The 19372-nt window shown below is 36.5% G+C and overlaps 7 protein-coding genes across 7 annotated transcripts; 4 read left to right on the plus strand and 3 right to left on the minus strand.

The window, feature by feature from the left end:
• Positions 1-1610: 1610 nt before the first annotated feature.
• On the plus strand, positions 1611-1982 carry PRCAT00005790001 (uncharacterized protein; the record flags this gene model as incomplete). The annotated part of the gene is made up of 1 exon (XM_062955889.1): positions 1611-1982. One exon carries the CDS (start codon positions 1611-1613, stop codon positions 1980-1982), a length of 372 nt encoding a protein of 123 aa, XP_062812447.1.
• A 672-nt stretch (positions 1983-2654) lies between these two features.
• On the minus strand, positions 2655-4271 carry PRCAT00005791001 (MFS transporter; the record flags this gene model as incomplete). The annotated part of the gene is made up of 1 exon (XM_062955890.1): positions 2655-4271. The coding sequence occupies one exon, from the start codon at positions 4269-4271 to the stop codon at positions 2655-2657; it is 1617 nt and encodes a 538-aa protein (XP_062812448.1).
• Positions 4272-5139: 868 nt separating this feature from the next.
• PRCAT00005792001 (fungal specific transcription factor domain-containing protein) lies at positions 5140-7161 on the plus strand (the record flags this gene model as incomplete). The annotated part of the gene is made up of 1 exon (XM_062955891.1): positions 5140-7161. One exon carries the CDS (start codon positions 5140-5142, stop codon positions 7159-7161), a length of 2022 nt encoding a protein of 673 aa, XP_062812449.1.
• Positions 7162-7828: 667 nt separating this feature from the next.
• Positions 7829-8449, plus strand: PRCAT00005793001 (uncharacterized protein; the record flags this gene model as incomplete). The annotated part of the gene is made up of 1 exon (XM_062955892.1): positions 7829-8449. The coding sequence occupies one exon, from the start codon at positions 7829-7831 to the stop codon at positions 8447-8449; it is 621 nt and encodes a 206-aa protein (XP_062812450.1).
• Positions 8450-11898: 3449 nt separating this feature from the next.
• On the plus strand, positions 11899-13551 carry PRCAT00005794001 (MFS transporter; the record flags this gene model as incomplete). The annotated part of the gene is made up of 1 exon (XM_062955893.1): positions 11899-13551. One exon carries the CDS (start codon positions 11899-11901, stop codon positions 13549-13551), a length of 1653 nt encoding a protein of 550 aa, XP_062812451.1.
• Positions 13552-14548: 997 nt separating this feature from the next.
• On the minus strand, positions 14549-15307 carry PRCAT00005795001 (SDR family oxidoreductase; the record flags this gene model as incomplete). The annotated part of the gene is made up of 1 exon (XM_062955894.1): positions 14549-15307. One exon carries the CDS (start codon positions 15305-15307, stop codon positions 14549-14551), a length of 759 nt encoding a protein of 252 aa, XP_062812452.1.
• An 876-nt stretch (positions 15308-16183) lies between these two features.
• PRCAT00005796001 (uncharacterized protein) lies at positions 16184-17431 on the minus strand (the record flags this gene model as incomplete). Its single annotated transcript, XM_062955895.1, has 1 exon — positions 16184-17431. The coding sequence occupies one exon, from the start codon at positions 17429-17431 to the stop codon at positions 16184-16186; it is 1248 nt and encodes a 415-aa protein (XP_062812453.1).
• Positions 17432-19372: the final 1941 nt, after the last annotated feature.

Below are 19372 nucleotides of genomic sequence, written 5' to 3' on the forward strand. Positions count from 1 at the left end.
GACATCTCGCATTAATTCAACAGAATTGCTTAAAATGTACTTGGACCTGATTGGCCTAACTAGCCAAAATAAGTACAGCCGTGACTTAACAGTTAATTCGTGAAGTAAATGGGCTCACTGAATAGTGTTATCTCTTCAACTTCCGCTGCGTTGCTTTTTATTCACCTACACAAGTACTAAAAGGTTGATCCAAGTCGGCAAAATATTCATTGAATCCATAAGAGATCCTATTCAATGCAGTTATCATGAAATAGGCACTGAAATGTTCTCGCACTTTTTTCCATGGTATCGATTTACAATCATTAAAAATTCTTACAATGATGAGCTGTAGTCATCTGGGCCAGAACTGGGAATAAATTTCTTCTAGAAGTGACGAATTGAATTAGATTTGAGACCTTCTAGCTAGACGAGGTAGCGTTTTTTCAACCAGTCTAATCAAAAGCCGTTAAAGATGTCGGCTCTTGCGTTATTTAATTATGCAAATAACATTGATGACTCTATTGTATTAAAGACGTTTATTGATCAGATTTATGGCAAGCGTACCATATTGTTAAAAAGTGTCTTCTTCAAAATATGGCTAAGATGATAAGACCAGACGTAGCTACGTCGGAATATATCGATGCATAGGCTGCTGCGTGCGGCAATTTAGCCAAGATCCTAATGGACCAAGCGAATGAAATCTACTGGCATAATATTTGGGGGTAGTTTCGGAGATTCGAAAAGGTCGAGATTTCGAGTTCGGTTGATCAATATGCCTTCTTTCAAATCTTCTCGTTAAATAGTATATATTAGGTGTCAAGGTCATTGATGTAGCGTAAAACTTGGAACATTTCATAAGCTATGAAAGTCACCTTGATACTAAGGATAATTGGATTAGTCAAACCTATGATTAAGCATCCATGAAGGCACCATTAAGTTTTCTGGTACACAGCGCTCATTTACTTATGCTCTGCTGCAGTACTCAGTTCCAGATTTGCAGGAGCTCAATCCAACTCTCCGAAAGGTAGATGTTTCTTTTTGGTTGATCAGTAACATTCCTCGGTAACTAGAGTATAAGCAGTTTGGTATCTCTAACTATTATGAGGTAGAAAGCTTGTCTTTGTAAGTGATAACATTTGCGACTCTATAGTGCTATGGGTCGAATTTAAGTTGTTTTGGGTTGCCTATTGCAAAGGTAGCTTATTTTAGGTGATTATTATGACCTGCACATTATTTATTGGAGCAAATACGAAAAAACTGAAATATTATAACTCTTGACATGTAGGCTTTCGTAAATGGCAATTGGGCGGGGATTCTTGTATGTCTCATCTCGCCATCCCACCTCGGGGTGAATAAAAATGTTCACATAAGTTGATTCGAAGATGCCAATGATTTCTTCCTTTCATTTTGTACTTGGAGTAATACTTGACTTAAGAATTGGCGGTGCACTTCGTAAATATCCATTCGAAATATAAACTAGAGAAAAAAGGAAGCCATAAAAAGGTGTCTATGAGGTACCTGAAATAATAATCGAGATCGCAGCTATCGATTGAAATGTAGAGAACGAGTGTGGGAAAAGTTTCAAATCAGAAAGCTTCGTTTAGATTACCAAATTCAAGGTCTGACTGCATATGCAGGTCGATGTCTACGAACAATCGCTGCATTTAGCTACTGATATTCATACTCAATGGGGAAGTTTGTTCATGTTTGGATGTGCTTTTCGCTTACTTTCATACTTAATGGCATTGCTTGGCCCGGTCCCCAAATCATTAACAGAGCCAAGCCGCCCATTTTCTGAGCTTTTAGTAAGCTTCGCATTGCTATGTGGAGGGTTGATTTTCATGGAATCAACAGAGCCAGTGGTACAAATCTTTGAATTTAGAGGTTATACATCCATGTTTACTTTGAGTGTGTCATTGGGATTAGTCACCTTATTTATGGGATATCAAATGTCATTGATGTCACTTCGTGACTCGTTAAGAAGAAGAATTAGCTTTTATTAAGATGCTGAAATTCTTCAATCATCACATAGTTTTAATATGCAAATCTTTATTTATTATGACGCGGCTGCAATTAGTAGATCTTCCACTGCTGAGATTTTAATAGATTTTTTTCGCTATTTCTACTGGGGAAGAAGTGAAAGAAACATAGATGAAAAAAAAGAAAATTTTAACGAAAAGGAATAAAAGGATTGATCATGACCAAAGTCGTAGTCATAGTCAAGGTCTTCGATTTGATACTTTTGAAACTCAAACCCTATGAAATTTAAATCGAATCTAGTATATGAGTTATGAATGTCCAACTCTCATAAGAACATCGACCTCTAATGGGCTGGGCTCGTTGAACAACAATCTTCAGTGATTTTCAAGTTCTTATCAATTGTGAAAACGTGACCGGACATTTATAGATGCCTATTTTATATATCATCCGTAACGAATTTCCATGGAATTATATGATGAATCTCATTGAGCGCTGGAATATATCGATATCGGTTTTAGTATTAAGATAAAATGCACTTAATCAAGCATGTCTATATTTTAAAGTATGAAGGAATGTTTGCAGCTATGCTAACCAAGCGAGCATATGAGGAACATCAAATCCGTTTGTTGTATCCTGAGTTTCTTCATTTGGTACTTCTTTGCTAGTATCCTCTCTGAAGTTAGTTCTTGGGCAGCTTATTGATATTCATGAGCCTTTTGTTCTGGAGAACGTTTAAATAGAGCAGCATAACCGAACTTAGATTTTTTTCTCAATTTAGCGCCAAATTTTCGGAAAAGGAAGGGCACCGGAACCATAGCTAATGCAATGAAACCAAGCAAAGAAGTGGCCCATTCTATATGTAATCTGTTGTACATTTTTACGGTGAATAACGGAAACGCCGAAGCCAATAAATAACGCAATAAATTGTTTGCTGCTATAGCAGAAGCAAGAGTGGTTGGTGGATATGACATGGAGTAGTAGTAAATGACAGAAAGGAAGATTAAGAACAAGCCAAAACCAAATGGTACTCCAGCCGCAATGGGAACCATCCATTGAACCGAATCTGTTCTACCCGTCCATGCCAACCAGAATAATGCTATTGGCAAACTGACAGCACCGACTTCTGCACAAAGCAGTTTTGATTCCGGTGTCCCTAGGATAAGATTTCCATCTTTGTCTCTCTTACCTCTAGTTCCATCAGCGTTTCTAGGATTATACACCATCTTATCTATAGTGATAAAAAATACCGCCCCACACATCAAGCCAATTCCAACACCAAGAAACAGTAAGCCAGAAATTCCAAGACTCATATGATATACACCCTCAAAAATAATCGGATAGGCTTCGAAGAAACCAAATAAAACAGCAAAAACAAAAGAAATATAAATCGCAAGAACAAGCACAATAGGTTCAACAATCAACATTTTTAAAGGACGCAATAAAGTTACTGTGGCCATATTCTTTACATAATCTTTGTCTTTCGGAGGTTTAATTAATTCGATGCCACCCCTTTCAGCTCTTTTAGACAAGATAATTGGCTTATAGGTTTCTGGCAACATTAATACAAATGGAAGAATGATTCCTGACACCATTAAGTATATCCACGTAGTCCATTGCCATCCCTTTTTCTCAACGGCAAAGCCACCAATAATTGGTCCCAAGATAGGTCCTAAGAATGGAGCTAAGGAAAACATAGACATAGCAAAGCCAATATCTTGAAATTTCCAAATATCGCTTATTGAACCACCAGCTACAGCCATGGCTGGAGATGAGAAACATCCACAGAAGAATCTCAAGATTAAAATAGAACAAATGTTTTTGGAAAGCCCAACACCCATGGCAAATAGCATTGAAATAGGCAAAGAAAAGAAAAAGATGAATCGACGCCCAAAAATCTCAGATAATGGAGCTGCAACTGCTGGACCAATAGCCAAACCAATCAAGTAGAAACTTAAACCAGAAATGCAAAGCTCTTGAGATACACCAAACCGAATCACCATGTCTGGAACACCTGCGACATACAACGAACTGCCTATTGACACACACAAGCAAATCATAGCTACTGTCAAAGTCACGTACCACTTCTTCCACTGGGGCCAATTATATGGGTTTCCTTTATCTTCAGATGAATCCCAGTTTAATTTTTCAACTGGTACTGGTTCATTCGTTTGAGCCCTTTCGCAAACATTTTCCGATACCTTAGCCAGCTCTAGATCACAATTTGATCTACTCAAATCGTGTCTTCTGTTACCATCATTTAATGATTTTCTCAATTGTCGTGCTTTGTCTTTAAAAAAGTTGAAAATGTACATGCGGTGATTTAATTCTCTTAGTTTAGTGTGCGATGTGTCTTTGCTATTAATTTTCAGGCAGGCTATGTATCTTGAAGACTGTCAATTTAAGCCAACTTTGCTCACCATTATATACTTTTGATTTCAGTAATCGCTTATGGAGTCAATCGCCATTGGCGCTGTGAATTGTAATAAAGTTTGGGGTTTAAGCATTAATCTTCAGAAAGATTCGGAGTTTAATTCTTGATGCGGTTATCCGACTTAATTTCGAATCAAATTGAGTATGTCTCGTACGATAGTTTCCTCATTGGGTCATGAATTTTACTAGACGGAATTAGATATGGTAACGCCCAAATAGCGTCACCGCTCGAACTTTACGGTGACGGTGTACTCAAACAAGTTTTTTGAATTTGTTGATTTTGTATCCAATGGGTAAAATCAATGATTCAGCTTTTCTTTCTTTCCCCGATAATCAAAGTTTTAAGGAAAAAACTTGAATAGAGATTTTATTTGAAATGAAATTGATCTAAGGAGCATCTCGTTCTTTTTCTCTCTATGTGGTTTTAATCTCGTATAAAGTTTTGACATTTCGAATTTCGCCAATACCTTTTGTACAATCTTGTTGATAGCTATCGTTTTGTATATTGTACTGCACATTACAATAAATCCATGTCGGATATTGCTTGAGGAGTATTTGATTAAAATTACTGCTATCGTCTTTCAAGAATTAATTGAACCAATGGAAGTTTTCACGAAAGATAATTTTTGTCAAGGAAGTAAGGGTCATAAAAAAAGACGGAGAGCAGTGAAACTGTGCTCTAATTGCAGAGCTAGAAAGACCAGGTGCGATCTCAAGAAACCAACATGTACAGCCTGCTTGGTAAAGGGAATGGATCACTGTGAATATAAAGCGTCAACTCCGTATGCAGTTAATTTATACAGCGAAGAAGCTATATCTCTTGAGAAAGAAAATGATAATCTAAGATCAATTATTAAAAAATTAGAGAAGCGAAGAGATTTTAAGGATCCAACCACCAGCATAAAAATTGACTTAGATAAATTTCAAATGATTTTCGCTAAGCAAACTCGGTCAATATTCTGCGGTCCTACTTCCATTAGGGTTTTTTTACAGAATCTGATGGCGAGGGATTATTACATGTCGAAATACAAATTAGTCAAAGAACAAAGAAAAGACTGGAAGTTTATGCATAGGCCAAAAGCGGTTCAGTCCAATAGTCTTAAATATGCAATATCCGTAGATGTTTTGATAGAACTAGAAAGCTTTTTACCAGAATACTCGATATTGTTAGAATACATAACGCAATTTTTTAATGGTTTCTGGTTCAGATTTTTGCCTATTGTTGATCGAGATGACGTTTTACGAACTTTTAGAACTCATTTTAATTTATCCCATAGCAATTTGAGATATCAGATTGTTCTGCCAGAAAATTCACAAGGCTTTGCCAATCTAGCCTTATTGTTGACAATCTTTAAATTTTCTCTAAATTCAAATTCACATCTGTATAGCGAAAGTTTCAACAAATTTGAAGATGAGAATGATATACTATTGGAGTTTATTACAAAGCTATTGGATCACGCTCAGTATTTGGTGAAGACTACTTTGCCATCCCTACAGACGCTCTTTATGTTACGTATTTTTAGAATGTTTAATATAAAGGATGGTGATGGGGGTGATGGAAGCAATGGTAATATAACTTTTGCAATATGCTTCGAAATGGGAATCACATTGGGTCTACATCAAAACATAGATAGATTATATTACAAAAAGTCAGACAATAGTAGACGTATTTTGAAGAATGTTTGGAAATACTTGCTTTATTATGATGCTATTAACTCATTTAGTCTAGGCGTACCTTTGCATCTTTCAGATGAATACTTGAGAAAGCAATTCTTGGATAATGATGATAAACTTGTTAAAACCATCTTCATGATGAGAAATCACTTAAATATCATCTTGTCACCAAACTTAACTTATTACGATATTGTGAATTCTTTGGAGGATGTACAAAGCTTTGTCTACCGAACTTTTAAATCATCATTTGACTTAATAAAAGATTTTGGGGTTACTTTTAGTTTCGACACTTCGTCTGATATAATACTAGAGTTCTTCTTATCAAATAATTTACTTGCAATGATTCAGCACGGGTACTCCTTATTGTTTTACGTTTTGAAAGACACAAATAAGGAACTTAGCAATAGGTCACATAATCTTGCAACCAAGTATACAATTTTATTGCTTATACCATATGTTGAGTTCATTAAGAAAGCGAAGCTTTTAGATTCTGGAATTTATTCGAGAGCAACTAGAAATGAGGTTTATACTTTTTTTATGGGCATGGAAAATAAATGGCGAGCCATAGTGTTTTGCTTTTTCTCGCTTATCACCGTCATGAAGTCTGAGAAGAAAAATATCGACAGAAACTCAACACATAATGACTTTGTTTTACGTTTATCTGAGCTTGTACTTAATGAGAAAGAAAACCAGAATATAAAGGATGAGGAATACGGAGTGACAAAAAATTCCATATTGCTAATGAAGGTAATAACTCGTTTTATTGATACTTTGATATTTTTGGATACTAATGGTGAAAAAGAACCAGGAAAGCTTTTAAAGTATATTAATAATTACAGTTTGTTTGTCATAAATGCTTTAGTGAGCAGTTTTAAATTATTTTTTAAGCAAGAGTCTACTCTTAAATTTATTCTGGATTTTGATCAAATAAAAATGGATATTATATATGATAGCATGGAGGAAACATATCCAAGTTATGCGCATATCAAATCATCATTTGATCCTTTGTCAATAGTAAATTTTTTTGAGGAAGAAATGTTTGAATATTTCAAAAATGATTTTTTCGCGGTTGAAATTCAAAACTTCATAGAGATGTAACGAATTCACTTATATTTGGTCATTTATCCAATACTACCCTCCCGATACTTTTTCTGTTGGTGGTTGCTACAGATTGTTTCGATTTCTGTCATGGTATACGCTTTTAGGCTTAGCTTTGATTGATTTTAATATACTTTTTTAAAGACAAAGTTCAGATTTTAAAGAGCAAGGATTTGGTTTCAGGATTTTTAAGCCATTTCAACATGAAGCGCATCTAGTAGACATTACGATCATAGAAAGTACAGATTTTTAGGGATTCGAAGAATATTTTTTTGAGAATCCATGAAGATTAAACTTGAAAAAGAGTCAACATTCATTTTTGCGTTTAATTCTTCTCTTTTTTTTATCTTAGCGCTGTAGCTTTTTTGATTGAACGAGCGATATTTTATACAGGGTGATCTGGGTCCAACTTAAGAAAGGTAGCAAACACTAATGCAACAGTAAATTATGATAAGTATAGAGCAGCATCTTCAATTAATATCATTCAAATAAGAGTGCATACCGACCTCTTGGAGCCTTTGTTGGCAAGGATGAGGCTTGATATCTTTCAAGAGGCTGACTTTGTTATGTGCAGTCACGGATAATAATTAAAAATTTTTATTCAATTAAATCAAAAACTTGGAATATATCTGATACCATCATTGAATAATTGAGACCCGGGAAAATTATGCTGAATCAACTAAAAGTCGCCAAGGATGGAAGGGTCAAGAAGTTTTTATGTCGATTTGAGGGATGTGGTAAGGCATATACCCGGCCTTCATTGCTTCAGCAACATCGTAGATCACACATCGATGAACGACAGTTTATTTGCTCAGAGCCAGAATGTGGAAAGCGATTCTTGAGAAAGTCTCACTTACAAGTTCACAAATTCACACATGATAAAGAAAAGCCATTAAAGTGCTGTGTGTGTCACAAAGGATTCATAACAAAACAACAAGTGACTCGCCACTTAAACACTCATAAAACTATGTTACTGTGTCCTTATGATTGCGGACTGTGCTTCACCTCCGGTGAGGATATGACGAATCACGTCTTAGACAATCATATAACGAGTGATATAGGGTCAGCGCTGTCTTCAGAGGATAATGCACTTAGTACTATTTCGGTGAACTCTAACTTGACATCACCCTCTACCGTAGGGTATGAACAAAATTATGGAGGACTGTTTTCTGAACTTCGTTGTAAAGAGCCACAGTGTGCTGATAATGACCCCTACGACTCTATATCACATTTGATTGCTCATTACGACACATCCCATTACTTTGTCCCCCCTGGATTATTCCAGTAAAGAATTATCAAAAATTCTTTCTTAATGGCAATTTTATTGTATCTCAGTTAATGCAAGATAGACATAGATTCTTTGAAGATTAATGATTTTAGAAAACTTTCCACAGACTGTCAAGGACTATCAGTCGTAATTTAGTACACACTTGAAAGCCGAAATAGCGTCTATGATACAAGAATTACTTTAGATTGCTGTGATCATTAGCTTTCTTGACCCCATTGATATCTCGCCATTCGATAAAAGGACTTCATAGAGAACGAAGACAGAAGCACTCGACTTCTTGAATGAAAGTTTTTAACTGCTTCTTACTTCACGACTAGTTTTCATCCTCGAACACGATGCTTTTTGATGCTTGGTTGTTGTATTTTTACATTGGTATTAAATTAAAGTCTATTATATTTCAACTTTCTCAGATGATCTTAGGCAATGGCCTGGAAATAATGTAGTCTTATGTCTGGACGAGAATTCAACTTATTCAGGCGGCTATGAGCTTTAGGTCGCTCATTTTTGAATCCAAAAATCTTATTTGAAATAGAAAAGAAAAGCATTTTTTGTTTTGCTTCTCTTTTATTTCGGCAGCTATTGAGAAGACCCGTTTAAAGAGTTGTATTCTCAATTTGACTCTGTCTTGCGGCATAATATGCGCAATTATAAGTATTGATGGGGAAAAATAAAATTGAAATATAATACTAGATGGCTTCAAAGTTAGGGGCTTAAAGAAAATGTCGGACTCAGAAAAGCCAGCTTCAGGACTCAGTTTATCACCCGACAAATGACACCTGACGCGATTGAAGGCAAAGTGTCTAGGCATGTTATATCAAAAGGAGCTAAGGAACTCAATCCAAGGGCAAAAACAATTACGATAACATGCTTAGGCGACAGAAAGTTGTTAAGCAATATCAAACGAAAAAGTTAAGGAAAGATTTCTACGACTCGATTCTCTTTCAATATAAGTCTAATTACATGCGGCTGTAGGAAGAGCAGCTCTTGTAGTTGGAAATAAAGATTTCCCAGAAAAATCGTGATCAAATTTGTTCCCATATTTGCGCTCCTGATTCTATGAGGCTCCCTGAGTACAAAATATGACCCCATACAAATTTGAAATCCTAAATAATAGGAGGATGATTCCTTTTGTTAAATCTATTGTAGGTGTCAAAGTCTCTGCCTTGAGAGACACGAATGGAAATCAGAGGATTTCTACTTCGAAATACTGTTGCAAGCGTTCAAATTGTTGTTCGAACTGGATTAGTTGAACCTCTGTATGCATCGCATAAGCTACTGAACTGCTGTGAATGCGATATCCTTTTCTCGTCGCCATTGTCATAAAAATGACATATTAGTAATAGTTCAAAGCTTAACTACTTACCTTCGAGGAGGAGCTCACTGCAAAGGTAATGTGAATGCAGGCGTTGGGATTTTGTCAAATTGTGAATTCAAATCATCCTTCATCATTGTTCTAAATTTCGTCCCAATTTTGAGAAGTAATTGAGACAAGGAGATAGTAGATATAGTGAGCAGAATTATTACAGTCAAGTCTACGCTTATGTTTTCCTTTTTCTTTGTGCTGCTCTTGTTTCTCTTGCCTTTTATTGAAAGCTATATCTTATAGGTTACACCTAGCAATTTTTTTAATAGCAAGAGACAATGATGTTGATCCCATAAAATTTTGCACCAACGAATAACTTCTGATTAATACCGTGCGAAATGAGAATGCAAGCTATGGAAGAAGCCTCTGAATAAATTTCCACCAAAACTTTGACTTATTAGACCACACACGTTAGCTTTTTCAAATAAATTGCTCTCAAAGTCTTTTTTTTAAGGTCGTTCCAAGTTTCTTTTCTTCTGCTCAATTTTTATATCGCAGTGCCAACATTAACTACAGTATAACGCGTTATTGTGCTCATAAAACGAGCCAGTTGCATGATTTATTAGTCATTTGGGTTAAGTTTCGTTGCAGACATTGAAATGATAAAGCTGCACGATTTTTTATCTGACACCTACAATAAAGCACCGCTGGTCCTTTTGCGAGAAGCTCTCATAACCAACCAAATGAATCAACTATCTTAGTTGTTAATAGTTGGAGGCACGTTGAAAACCCTTATTGCACTCGATTACTGATTTATTTAAATCGACATGTATAGTCCACAACTAATAAGGCAATCTAGTCAATGGATGCATGTGAGCTCTCAAGTTCTCCACTCACTTTTCTAACTCCTTTTGTCACCTAAATCTTCATTTCAATTTTTTCAAGCAACTGAAAACCCCCCACGAACATTTTGTTGCCAGAATCTTGAAATTTTGAATTCTTGAATTACGGTTAATTGATAATCTTTATAGTCGTGAATGTTGATCTGACAATTACAAAATGTTTTAATGCTGGATATGGATTTCGAGTTAGGAAATCGAAACGTGGGATGAAATGCGAATTAAAACCAGATGAATAGAAAAACCGTCGAGCATATGCTTTTAAATTCTAGCTCATTTAAAGGCCACAACTTAATGCGAAGTACCACATGAGATAGTGCATCAGATTACTGAGCCTCGAAAATTTCGAGATTGTAAATTAGCAGCGAATCTTTAGTTTATATTATCATAATCCAGTAATAAAGAATAAATGTATCCATCAGTAAATCTCTCTTCATTATCGACAGCTTGAGATTTGCGATAGCAACTCAAATGCAATTCCACAATACCCTAGTTTGAAATGCTTCTAACTCTTTTTGATTGCTCAAAACGCACATTGATTAGGGTTTTTTTATGATTCCGTTTTCCAGAATGGTAGCAAAATAGTCAACAAAGGGCATATTGTGTGGGAGTATTAGTGAATTTAAAATGGCTTTCTCATTTGATCTTTTAGGAAGAAGAAGAATCTCGAGTTTGTTTCTGAACTCGTGGTGCAGTTTTCCTTTCCTGATTAGCTTTGTAAAATATTCTTCGTTTTGCTCATCATTTTGTATAGACAACCTCTTAAAGGTCTTTCCCTATAGGTCATCTTTAATGTGAAGGGCAATGTCCGTTGTACTATCAGTTGATCAAATACCCCTCTGAGAATGGGCTAAGTTAGTTATCAATGCTGCATCCAAGTAAAGTTTATCAAACGAAGTGTAAGCAGCGAAAATTCAGCATCAGCAGCTGAATTTTTTAATGATAAACCTCAAGATTGCACAGCGCCTACAAAACAGGAAATTACATTCCATTTTATTGAACTGTCTAAAAAGGCTCTCTCATAGATTTAAGCTTGAACACTTCCTATCAAGCAATGAAAACTTTAAATAATTTGATTATCAATTGTGGCTTTATTTTTGTGCTCAGTGTATCCTATCAATGTTTCTTATCAAGGTATCCTATCGCTGGGAGATTACTAATATGTCGGATACATATAAAGGTATAATAAAAGCCACATCTTTTTTTTCGTTTGAAGTTGTGAAGTATCTGACGGAGCTAGTATTACTATGAGATTTATAAGAGACAGTTTTTTTGGCCGATTGTTGTACCACACTTCTGATCATAAAAAATTTTTTAAATATAAAGAAGAAAGAGAAGACTATGTAATACCGGAAAAATACTTATCTGGAGATTTCATGCAGGAATACGAAGGAGTTAATACTGAGGAAAGCTCTGTAACACTAGCGGGAGAAATTGAAAAAGCCAGTTATCGGAGTCCAAATATAATTGTCGACTACGATGGGCCAGATGATCCGGATAATCCATATAATTGGCCGATTTACAAGAAAATTTTTTTCATAAGTGGGATTGGGTTCTTGACGATATCTGTATATATGGGCTCCGCAATTTATACGCCTGGTATCGATATCTTGATGGAAGACCTTGGCATTTCTAGAGTTAAAGCGACCTTACCATTATCTATGTTTGTCATAGGGTATGGTATTGGACCGATGGTATTTTCGCCGATGTCAGAAAATGCGATCTTTGGTCGCACCTCCATTTACATCGTTACGGTGTTCATTTTCTTTATCTTTCAAATTCCCCAGAGTTTTGGCTCTGCAACTCATTCACTTACTTCTCTTTGTGTACTTCGACTTTTGAGTGGAATCTTCGCTTCACCAGCATTAGGTACAGGCGGTGCGAGTGCTGGGGATGTGATAACCGCATCTTACATGCCCATGGGAATTATTGCGTGGAGCTTGGCTGCTGTGTGTGGACCGACACTTGGACCATTGGTTGGTTCGGCTCTAATAAATGGCACGAATGGTCTGTGGATTTGGACACTTAGGTTCATGATGATTATATCATGCGCCTCATTTATCTTTTTCGGATTCACTCTACCGGAGTCTCTGTCCAAGACCATCTTACGCCGAAAAGCTCAAAGGTTAAGAGCACTTACTGGGAATCCCAATATTAAAAGTGAAGGTGAACTTGAGAATGAACATATGTCTATCAGTGAGGTGGTGGTTGATACTTTGTGGAGGCCCTTTGAGATATCATTTTTTGAACCCGTTATTCTACTGATTGATCTTTATATTGCTTTGATATACTCCATCTTGTATCTATGGTTCGAAGCATTTCCCATAGTATTTATTGAGGTTTATCGTTTCACTATCGTAGATTTGGGAGTATCTTATGTTAGTGTGACAATTGGTATGCTTTTGGGCTCATCAATTTACATTGGCTATATTTACTATGCTTATACTAAAAAGCTTTTGATAGGCAAACATGAGGATGTCTCACCAGAAGTTTTCCTACCCCCAACGATTGCTGGGAGCGTAATAATGCCCATAGGTATCTTTATCTTTGGTTGGACTGCTAGTGCTGGTCTACATTGGATTGGTCCTATGATAGGGGCAGCTCTTTTTGGAATGGGTGGCTTCGTAGTCATACAAGCACTTTTCAATTATATGGCCATGTCTTTTCCGCGGTACATAGCATCTGTGTTTGGGGGAAATGCCTTGTTTAGATCTATTATGGCTGGGTGCTTTCCTCTCTTTGGTGCTCCACTTTTCAACAACTTGAAGATTAACAAATACCCTGTAGGATGGGGTTCTACTATCCTAGCTTGCATCTGCGTGGGCATGATTGCAATACCAGTAACATTTTATAAATTTGGGCCCAGAATAAGAGCAAAGTCAAGATATTCTGGGATTTAATAGAGTCTTACGCTATTCTTTGTCTGGAATTTCGGCGTAATTGTAATATATTTAGTGAGTTCGGAAAATTGTAATAGTAATGCCTTAGCGCACATTTCAATAGAAAAGATACATGGCAGCTAAACATACACCAATTTAGCCTCTTTTAGCTTCCTAACGTTTGTTTTTAATAATTACCTAGCTCGCCGAAGTAGGTACGAATATATTCAGAAGAGACAAGAACTTTGCTTAGGGAAATTATCTTTGTTGGTTTTGTCGGGCTCTCCGTGATCAAATTTATATTTTCGGCACATGAATCAAATATGATTACTGGTCACAAAATAAAAGCTGCTCTCTTTGGCATCAGCTGGCATTTTAACTAAAAGATGAATAACATTTGGCAATATCTACCACAAAATTCTGTAATCCATAAATACAATTCCGCGTCGAAAAATCACATAAATTTAGTTAAATGCAAAGATTGCATAATCAAGCAGCAACGATTAGGATACTACTATAACTGCTGCATGGGAGCTTAACATTAATATATCAGCTTTCGCTAATAAAAAATTGAATTAACATAGGGTACTTGATATTCTTCGATCTTAAACATCTTCGTCGATTTACATTTGTTGTATCCTCCATTTTCTTCCAAGGGACATTCCAATCAGACCTTCAAAATTATTGCTGCAGATAAACACATGCACATTGAAAGCAAAGTCAATCGAAGATGAAGACTTCGATATAACTTAGTCACAAATCTACAAGAAAAAAAACACTCCGAAAATACGTATAGACAACTTTTAATCACAGCTTTATATTCTATCTATTCCACTAGGTAAAAAAAATCAGTTACAAAAATAAATAATAAAACTTTAATACAACTAAACTCTATCATGACGAATCATGTCTTGTAGATAATCTAATTCCAGCATGGACAGTCATATAACGGACATCTTAAAAAATAATAACATGCGGCCATTCAATTAAGAGCATCGCCCAAAGCAATCCTACCAACTTACCATGAAAGTTCCAGGCCGTCGTAACTCAAAAATTTACCATTACTTTCAGACGTTGAGGAAACAAAAATCTTCTCCAATGCCTCGGCGCTCTGATCTGGAGTAATTACGGTGGATGGACTAAAGAAATCAGCCATCTTAGGGTCAAGAGCAATCAATTTTTCCGCGAAGTCTTTACCCATATCGGTACCCACTACACCTGGGTGCACAAGTACTATAGTAAATCCTTCAGGCTTCAACTCGTTAGCTATTTCTTTCACTGTGTAGTTGAGTGCTGCTTTTGATTGTCCGTAAGCAGAGCGAGGAATTGGAAGATCCATGGTAATGGATGCAACTACACTAGAAACAAAGAACACCTTTTTAGTATCGCTCTTTTTGATCAACGGATAAAACTCTTGAAACAACAGAATTGGACCAAGAACGTTTGTATTGTAGTGTTTGATCCAGCTGTTTCTTTCTGTTGCAAAGGAAGAGCCAGCGATATCGCCAACTCCACTGTTTGAGATAAAAATATCAATCAGATTAGCGACCTTAGCAGCTGCCGCTGCTGCCTTAATAATACTATCTTCGCTGTTTACATCCAATTTAATCACGTGAACATTTTTGTTCTTATTTGCCAACTCTAGCAACTCGGTGGCTGAGGCAGGATCTCTAGCCGTGGCAAGAACTTTTGTTTTAGGGTCTTGGCTGAATAACTTGACTAAGGAAAATCCGATTCCACGGTTGGAACCTGAAATAAAGACTGTTTGTTGAAACATCGCGTTTTGTAATTTGTTTAATTGAACTTAAGTGAGTTTAATTCTACTGTCTAATCATTTCAAATTATTGCAACTACATGGTGCTTTTTATAATGTTCGATTAGAAATACGTTTTTGCAATTATTACAAATGGATATTTGCGAAGTCTCAGCAATCCTGTTTGTATTTGTCCGAACCTAGCCGCATTCTTTACAAATCGAATAATAACGTTGAAAATACATGCAGGATTGATAGGTTACCAATGATAAGTTACCAGTGATAGTTTACCAGTGATAGTTTACCAGTGATAGGTTACTAATGAAAGATTTCCAGTGATAGTTTACCAGTGATAAGTTACCAGTGATAAGTTACCAGTAATAGGTTACCAGCGATAGGTTACCAGCGATAGGTTACCAGTGATGGGGTACCAGTGATAGGTTACGAGTGATAGGTTACCAATGATGTGAGATCGTTGCCCGGCCCGCGAACAGCTATTCCGAATTTTAACAATTGGAATATAGATAGAGGATGCGAAACTGAGGCATTTCATATTAGGGAATATAAACTCTATAGTTAACGAGAAGAAGAAGTGAAAATATTAGACGAATAATCATCTACTTTCATATATCATCACTTGCGTCACACATTTTTTGAAGTACTACTTTTTATATTGAGTAAATAAATCGGTTTTTAAATCATGCTCTGGAGATGAAGAGTTAAATTCACCAAATGAAGCCGCTTTTTATATGAAGCACTACAGTGGGTACTTAAAAAAACTTTATATTGGTATACTTAGCTGCCTAGGGGTTTTGTTCAATTATCTCTATCGATTTAATATATCACTTCCCGAAAATCTTCAAAAGTCAAATGTATCCCACGTAAATCAGTTAACTCTTACTATGGATAGATTGCTAACCCTTGAGCACTAGATCCAGCCCAATTGTTGACGTTTAAAGATTGGATAATAGACTTGTTTTGGCTGTCTGACACTGAAAGAACACCAATCTCAGCACCCGACCCACTCTTGCTACCGGGTGAAAGAGCATAAACATAATCTCCAGCAGCAGCGATATCAATGTAACCAGTAGCATCATTACTACTTGTCGTATTGATAACCGAGACGATAGAAGCATCCGCCAAGCTCATCTCTACTATGTGGTTTACTAATGGATCAGTGACAAAAGCCGAATTGGAAGAGGAAGAGATTGCCACCCAACATGTAGCCATCTGTTGTGGAACATCCTGCTTAAAAAGAATCTCAGAAGCCTGAGTCATTTCATTGACTGAGATGATGGCAGCACCAAAGGAAGCATCAGCAATGAAATAATTGTCTGACTCAGGAATTTGTTGCAACCCAAATAATGCACCTGTCCCATTCACGACACTTCTAATTTCGCCAGCGGAAAGCCTACTTTGACTAAGCAAAGAAGGACCAACGACAGAGTATACCGAGACAAACCCTGTTTTGTTTATTGCGCTATCACCTTTCACAGAAGTTATAAGTAAAGACTCATCTGCTGAGAAATAAGTTTGGGAAACAGTGTTCAAAGGACCCACAGGTGGAGTTGATTGATCAAGATCGAAGGGTCTGAGGAAGTCTAATTCACCAATACCTACGTAGGGTGAATACGGTGCGCAAGACACCCCAGCCTTTTTTCCACTAGTTCCAACACAAACCAAGCGATTTAAAGTAGAAGCAGCCACAGTTACTGGGAATTCTCCAGGTACTTTGGAAGGACCTCCTAAAAGCTTTAAGTTGGTTGGCTCAACCTCATCAATGGAAAACATGGAGACCGTGTTATCTCCAGCGTTGACAGCAAAGAGAGTTGTTCCTGCTACCGTGACGGACCCTTGACTACTCAATCCATCAGGACTAGCTGTGATATTCGTGGCACTACTGATAGAGCTAGCACCTAAACCGCCAGTTGCTGTAATAGTTCCTTCAACTAAAGTACCATTTTCAAGAATTTTAAGAGCGACGATACTATTTGTGTGCTCGTTTGTTTGAAAGTAAATTGCTCGGCCAGCCTTTAGTCCAACAAAAGAATTTGAATCTGAAAATGGATAGGTCGGCACACTTTGAACAGCTTGAAATAATCCAAAGCTCAACACTAACGCCTTTGACAATAGAGGGATTAGTTGCATATAATATGTGACTTCTTCGAAGATTGCACTAGATATCAAGATTAATTCGAAATCGTAACTTGAATGAAATATTTACTGAATGCTTGTTAAGAGACGATAAATATGCTTCTTTATATATCGCTTTGCTTAATTTTCAATGCGAAATTACGTAGCACTCGAGATTTTATTTCTGTCAGTGGTTTTGCGAATAGTGATAGTGAGTTAATTGCGTTTCCCAATCTAGACCAAAGATTAGTAATCCTTTAATTTTTGCAGCACAACGTTTTCGCTTAATTTTTTGTAATACGACCCTCAAATCAAAAGTTTTCATATTCGCCGTTTTTGGTTCTTTCATTCCTAAAGAGGACGAATGAAATCTCTTTAATCACGCAAGAAGTCTTATCACTTTCCGTCTCCGACAAGCAATGCGATACCATGAATCCCTTCTTCTTGAAGGCGCAGTTTCTGTCGATATTAGCTGTTACGAAGGAAGCAAGTATGAAGGAACTTGCTGACAATAAGCTTTATTCTACTGGACTTGCGCGGTCAATCTAAGCCACTGAGGAAGACCCTAAGTGCAGATTTGGAAGATAGTGCGTTGAAAAAGATGGGAAAAAACTTTTTTTCGATGAAAATGCTCATCTTGGTCAAATGCACAGCACAACGAGACACAATTCAAGAAGCTTTAAATTTAGCTCGCAAAAATCACACAAGAAACCATCATGACAGTGTATTTTATCTCATTTTTTTGCAGTGAACTTTCTAAATAACTAATATGGTCTCTGTAATTATAGCACTTTAGCTTTTACAGCAAAAGGTTCACCTTTATCAAATAATTGAAGCTGAGAGATCAAAAAGCAAGAATCTTGAAATATTGAACAAAGTAATGCAAACTGAGTCGTTTTGATTGCTAAACAACAATCTCTTCCATGAAAAGAAGCATGAACTGGCAAAACTGTTGAAAATTACAATTTAGGTATTAACAACGTTAGCCCATAATCGTGCGCTCAGATTTTAGGCAGATTATTCTGTCAATGTCGTTATATGCAGGTAATTATAAAAAAATGCGGTAAGGTGTTGCAAGTGAGAGGCGTACAAAAAGCGAGAGAAAAATAATATTCCAGAGGAACTTAACATCAGACACAATGGTTGGGATTATTAATTTAGATGAGACCGTTCCAAAGCACCCCTTTTATCAAGCGATACAACGATGTGTTGAAGATGAGCTAGACTCGTACGATTATCATGAGTTTTACCCCGGATGGAGATTAATGACAGTGAATTTTCGGATTATCGTGCAAGAGTTATTTCAGGTTAAGAAACGAGAAGTAAGTGCTTTTCTAGTCGAAGTCAGATGTACATATCAGGATTTTGTTGGAGATATCAAGAAATGGAAGCCTCAACAGTTCAAGCTTGTCTTTAGGTTTGTGATATCCCTTCCTATGTGTGAATATGAATTGGAGTACATCAGAAATATGTCTGCAAGTAATAGTGTGGCATCTGTCAATATATATACCAAGAAGTTTCCGCAATTTAAGTACAGTGACAACTACATGACTGAAATAGAAGACAAGGAAGTTATCGATTCAGTTAGAAACATTATTTTATCAATGGACAACAGATGTTTGGAGCTTATCCTAGGAGATTATGCTTTCCATAAATATAAATTTATTCGTCGTAATGGATCTCAAGAAGATCTGTATAAATTGGCTTTTCGAGATTATTTAGTTATACCCACATGTTCATTGCTAGAGGTTACTTTAGATGTTCCTTTGGAAGTTGAGACTGAAAGACCTTCTTTATTTCATCCGACTGTCAATGGTGTTTATCTAAAATGTCGAACTGATGTTTTCATAAGTAAAGATGAACTTGTCTATTGTGTAATCGAGGCGAAGAAATTTTCTAAATTGCCCAACTATAAAGAGAGATCGCTAGATGGTGTCAAGGATGGTGTCAAGGATG

This window comes from Priceomyces carsonii, assembly GCF_900007245.1.
Source record: "Priceomyces carsonii strain CBS4050 genome assembly, scaffold: Debaryomyces_carsonii_scaffold_6, whole genome shotgun sequence".
Classification (NCBI taxonomy): domain Eukaryota; kingdom Fungi; phylum Ascomycota; class Pichiomycetes; order Serinales; family Debaryomycetaceae; genus Priceomyces; species Priceomyces carsonii.